General features: G+C 42.1%; 1 protein-coding gene across 1 annotated transcript; it reads right to left on the reverse strand.

Annotated features, from left to right (window-relative positions):
- Nucleotides 1–1,319: 1,319 nt before the first annotated feature.
- On the reverse strand, nucleotides 1,320–2,390 carry LOC118575328 (speckle-type POZ protein-like). The gene has a single exon (XM_036175916.1). It carries the CDS (start codon nucleotides 2,388–2,390, stop codon nucleotides 1,320–1,322), a length of 1,071 nt encoding a protein of 356 aa, XP_036031809.1.
- Between the last annotated feature and the right edge of the window lie 3,812 nt (nucleotides 2,391–6,202).

The raw sequence follows: 6,202 nt of genomic DNA on the forward strand, positions 1-6,202 counted from the left end.
TTCCCCAAGTGTCTTTCTATTTTGTTCTAATTTCCTTATTTGTTTTTAATGTTTTCTTTTCCCATACAATCCCATCTGACCATAGTCTCCCCTCCTTCCCTCCACAGGGATGTACCACTTCTCTATTTCCCTTCAGAAAAGCACAGGTATCCTGGGGTCATCAAATGAAGACAACATACTAAAATGTAATAGTAGTCACAAACCCTCATATCAAGGATAGAGAAGAAAACCCAGAAGGAAGAAAAAGTTCCCAATATCAGACAAAAATGTCAGAGATTTCTCATTCTTCCCCTCTTAGGAGCCCCACTAATCACTGAGCCAAACAAACATAGCCTGTATGCAGAGGACTTAATACAGACCAATGCAGGCTCTGTGGTTGCCTCTTAGGTCTCTTGGAGCCAAAATGAGCTATATTAAGATGAATCTGTGGGCTCTGTGCACCTGATGTCTTTGATCCCTCCTACAATCCTGCTTTCCCCTGATCCTTGAGATTCCCTGAGCTCTGCCTAATGTCTGGCTGTGGATCTCAGTATCTGTTCCCATGAGGTGCTAGAGAAAGCATAACTGATATCCACTGGACTAGACACCAATCTATGAGTGTAACAGAATTTCTGTAGGTACTGTCTCACAGTTTTTGCATGAGTGTGGCAGGAAGACCCTACAAAACTTCCACAGATGAGCAGAGCCGAATGGACTAAAATAGGAGTCTTCAAAGAGAATCACCACTGGTATCCACAAACTCATTTTAAAATTTTTATTCATTTTGTATTTTATTTGGATAGGCATTGTTTACAGAGATGGATGTGCCTATGGAGACAAGAGGTAGACTGAAAAAGAGGTCCTCATAAAGAGCAAAAATTGCTTTGGACAGAGTCACCTCTTCAGTCCTAAACAGAGTTAGGTGAAAAAAAAAGTCTTCATTCTCTTCCACTTCTTCTCTAATCAAATATTCATGTTTATTTTCTCCTTTCCAGAGTCCTTGACTACACGTTCTGCTCAGTCCAATAAAGACAGGTTTCGTCAAAGAAACCGTGTGGTATTGTGCTTGGGGTCAGCAACTAAAATAAATTCCAGTTTCCAATTCATTGACAAATCAAACCAGTACAGACCAGGGTAGTGTACAACATAGCTCAGCACTTCCCCTCCCTTAACCTGACAATCAACTCATTTACAGTTGTATTACACCCTAAGCCACCATGCCATCTTTCCCCAGTTTCATTGGAAATGCTCCACACACCCCATAGTCTACCCAGGTGTCATTGGAAAGAACACTGGCTACTGCTTCTAGGAGACAAGTGCAGGACAAAGCTGACCAGGTCCTAGGATGGCTTCGAGCATTTGAGAGGGGGCTCCAAGAGAGGGAGATGAGCAGAAGCCAGGGAACGGTATGCTTCAGCCACTAAATGGGGACATGAGCCCACCATTGCCTTCCAGCCTGGGGTCTCAGAGACCTCAGAAGCATGAGCTGTAATGAAATCCAGTGCCTGGGTTTTCAGCTGCCCTGAGCTGTGGAGGTCAGCCAGGAAAAGAGTGTGGGCAGCATTCTCCACAGAGAGGTCCTTGCAGAGGGCATCCTCACACATGACCTTCAAACGTTGCAGGCCATACTTGTCAGCAGCTGCCAGCACAGCAGCTGCCATGCTGTCCAGGTCTGGTGCTTTTCCAGTGTAAATGAAGCCCATCATTGCCTTGAAGACTTGTGGCTCCAGGTCATGGATCTCAACGTGGTTACTTTTGCTCTCCTTCATGTCATGTTGAAACATGGCTCTGAACACTGGAGAGCGAGCTGCTAAGATGGCCTTGTGAACCCGGAATTCCTGACCATCTACCACCAGGCAGCAGTCTGTGAATTGGGAATTCTCCCACAGCTCTCCTAGCTCATCTGCCAATGTGCATCTGGGAACTTGAATCCCTGGCTTCCTGTTCTGGTCAGAGATTCTGAAGGAGTCCTGGATAATGCTCACCCTGCAGAAGAGGCTGAGCTTGTCATCTGTGAGAAGATGAGATGCATTGGAAAAGAGGAAATCTCGAAGGACGTACTTTTTGAATCCATAGCCAAGGCCTGGCACAAACCTAATGGCTCTTGAGATCCTCATGGTTTGTGTTTTCTCTCCTTCGGCACTTATGATCCAAAACTGGAACTTTGCCCAAACATGCCTCTTTAGACAGCTGAGCAAAACTAGATTAACTGACAGGTAATCTGCACTTACTTCATCAAATCCGTTTGGGTATGCTATCAAACACCATATCTCATTGTCTCCTGTTGAGAAAGTTGAACTTCTAATGAGTTCTGTCCTTTCCTCCACAAAAAAACTGAAGTTGTGGATGGGCCACACATAGGAAAAATTCTGAGTGTGGTCCCATCTCTGGTCTGTCCCATCTCCTGCCATTTCTCCTCCAGATAGTTTGAAGTTTTAACTAGATACAAAATGAAGAAAGAGCAATTAATTTCTCTTCCCACTGTGAGATCAAGAATGGACAGGATTTAGATGTTAAGTTTTTGTTTTTCTTCTATTCCCTATTTGATGGGGCTGGATACTTGGGTCTCTGATATTTTCTGTACAGATTTCAATACTAGTTTCAGAGAACACAGTCTAGGCTACTAGGGACTCTTACATCACTCCATTTTAGGTCTAGATTGAATCTTAGGTCAATAGGTAACTGGTTTTAACAATTATACACAGTTGTTGTATATTTTAGAAAATTCTATACACTCATATCAAAAATGTTGTATTATGGTTCTCTAGAGTAACAGAACATATACAAGGATCTTCCTCTGCATGAAGCAATGGAGTTTATTAGAATGACTCAGGGTTGCAGTCCTGCTAATCTCACACTGGCTTGCTGTGAAGGGAAAGTCCATGATTCCAGTACTTACTCAGTCCAGATGGTTGGATGTGTCCACTGGTCTTCAGTATGTGCTGGTGTTCCAAATATTCTCTAATGCCAGGGAAGGGATGGACCTGTTGCAAGGTGAGGGCAAGTAGTAAAAGATTAAGAGCTTCCTGCTCCCATATCGTTTTATATGCTTCCAGCAGAGGGTGTGGCCCAATTTAGGGTGTGGCTTCCAGCCTCAAGATCTGGATTAAAGGCGTGTGTATTCAGGCCCTGAGATCCAGATTAAATGTTTTTGTTTTTCCACATTCAAAGTCTGTACTTGAAGATTATCTACCCTCTTCAACTAAAGGAAAAACCCTTCTGTCTGTTGTGCCCTCCATGTTAGAGTTTTTGTTAATTCCATGTCTCCTTCAACTGGGAACCAACAATAACAAGTGTATTTTGCTTATTGTGGTTCATCTTAAATAAAATGGGATGGTGTCCATTCCACAGCTGTTATTTACACTTGTCAGGCTTTTACACTAAATTGTTTCATTAACATCATCTGGGAAGAGGTGTCTTCCTTTCCCAGTCAGGGGTCTCACTCTTCACAACATGGAGGGCAGGATGGAAGCATTCATACATGGTGGTCAAGAAACAGAGACAGGGAAGAACCTGTGAAAGTGGCAGTCTTCTTCCCATCCAGACTCACATTCCCAGAATGTCTCAAAAACTTTCATTGGTCCTCTTGCCCCTCCCCATGTCCCACCCAGATAGTCTTCCTTAGAAACACTTTTCCAGATCCAGTTAAGGGTGTGCTATGAGAAGATCCTAGGTGCTTCTCAATTCCATCATGCTGACTGCCAAGACTCAGCTTCTCAAGACCTAATGATTTTCATGCTTCACTGGTGAGTTCTATCCTCGTTAAACTTTGAACTTCCATACTTACAGTGCTGGTCCTTACAAGTGAGACAATATTCAGGTTTCCAAAAGGTGCAGAATATATTCAACAGTTACCAACAATGGGCTTTTGTGACTGGTCCCCTTTGAATGTGATCAGTAAAATGCTCCCTAACATCAATAATCTCTCTCCAGTTCATCATGTCTCTAGGGACTCAATAAGCTTAGAGGATATACCAAGACTTCAGTGATTCAATCAACTCAGCAATTCCCAGCCTACATCTCCTCAAAATCTGGCTCTGATGCTGCTCTTCCTTAATTCCAGGATAAATCAATCAACTGGTTTTGATCTCTGAAAGTTTGGTTCCTCTTCAGGTATCTTTGACAGGTGGCTAACTAGCAGCCTCAGTGACTCTTCTTTATGTGTTTAGGATCAGGGGAGGAGGTACTCCAGAGTAGGAACATTCTCTCCTAAGGGAAAACTCAATATAAGATATTTTCATTTAGACTCATTCTATGAATGGGACAGATGGAACTTTTATTTAAGATAGGTGGTTCTCTAGGAGACCTGGCACAGACAAAAGTATTCAGGTCCCCAACAGGAGGAGGCACAAGTCTTAAGCAGCAGAGGTGTCCACACACCAGAGAAAGCCAACAGTCAATATAGCCAAACAGAACTGACAGTAAAACACAGAAAGTTTTAGAGACAAACACGTACACAGAGACAAAGATCAACAGAAATAAACACACACACACACACACACACACACACACACACACACACACACACACACACACACACACACACACACACACACACACACACACACCAAGGGAGGGCCCAGAGAAAGAAAGAGACTAGTTGAACATATATTGAAGCCAATAGAAAGTCTTTTTAGCCAGCTGGCCACCACACGAGGTATTCTGCTTTCTGATGGAGCAACCAGCCTTTCTCAGGGTGAGCTTTTAAGCACAAAACCCATATTCTGGGATGACAAGCTTCAGTTAACAGGAACAGTTAGCCAGAAATCACACTGCAGATGCCATAATATTATTGTATTTCAAGCAAGATTTAAACATCTAGAGATATTCCCAGACTATGGACTTAGGTGAATTAAGCCTTTGTTTTAGTTGTGGCAGGGTTTGGGTGTATTTTACAGAAATGCTGACTCTTTCACCTTGAATAACACTTCTGTCATAGAGACATTTGTACTTAGTAATGGGAGCCTTCTAATGCCTGGGCCTCGTTACACACGTGGGTCTGTGCTCCATGAACATATGGTGCCCTCAGAGGTCAGAAGAAGCTGTTGGATGCCCTGGATGATGACATCACTAGAGTTACCGACTGTTGTCAGGTACACTTGAATGCAGTAAATTGGATGCCAGTCTTCTGGAAAGGTATCCAGCAACTTTCACTGCAGAACCATTACTCCATCCCATCACAGTTACTTTCTTAAAGAGGACAGAACCACTCTGGAAGACTAGTTTGTATACTAAAGCTTTGGCATCTGAGATGTTTTTAGCAGGAATTCAAAAAGTAATCATGATTTCATTTCTACATCTCTCTTTCATTTATGATGTCTTTCCACTCTTCATGTCTGTCTCTCTTAGAATTTATTTTATGGACCAAGTTATCTTAGACTGGCAGAGTTGAGTCAGCCTCTGCCATCAGACTACTCTGATCAATGCCATAGACTATCACATCATAGCTGGCTCATGAATTTTCAAAGTTCATTATCCACAGAGAGGTCTCTGCAGAGGGCATGTTCGCACATGAATGTCAAATTCTCCAGATCATATTTGTCAGCATCTACTGGTACAGCATCTGCCATGCTATTGAGGTCTGGTGCCTTCCCAGAGTAAAAGAAGCCTATAATTGTCATGAAGATTTCTGGCTGATAAGATAAATAGGTAGATTGTTGAATCTACTTTTTTTTTTTTTTTTTGGTGGAGCTGAGGATTGAACCCAGGGCCTTGTGCTTGCTAGGCAAGCACTCTATCACTGAGCTAAATCCCTAACTCTGAATCTAAGACAAACAAATCAAAGAATAGGTTCCAATTAGCAAAATGAAATCAAGATCATATATGTATTTTAAACAGATCATTAAACTCTAGTAAAAGAGCATAATCACTAAAAGTCTCCCCAACAAAAATTCCCAAGACCAGAAAGTTTGTGGGATGCAGTACCTGCCACTCTGACCAAAATCCATGAGGAATAGTCATAGATATTACTAGTTAGTCATCTGCCAAAGGTTCCTAAGAGGAACAAAAATAAATCAGAGAAAGAAAGAAATCAGAGCAAAAACCCTATCAAAAATAGCCTCAGATAATATGAAATACCTTGTGGGTAACTGTAACAAAGCAAGTGAAAGACTTGTATGATAAAAATTTCAAGTCTTTGAGGAAGAAATTGAAGAAGACATCAGAAAATGGAAAAATCTCCCATGCTCATTGGTCAGTAAGATTAACATAGGAAAATGACCAT

Source organism: Onychomys torridus, unplaced genomic scaffold, assembly GCF_903995425.1.
Source record: "Onychomys torridus unplaced genomic scaffold, mOncTor1.1, whole genome shotgun sequence".
NCBI classification, from domain to species: domain Eukaryota; kingdom Metazoa; phylum Chordata; class Mammalia; order Rodentia; family Cricetidae; genus Onychomys; species Onychomys torridus.

Coding starts and splice junctions, on each gene's coding strand:
- LOC118575328 (XM_036175916.1), bottom strand. CDS start 2,390: ATGGCAGGAGATGGGACAGACCAGAGATGGGACCACACTCAGAATTTT.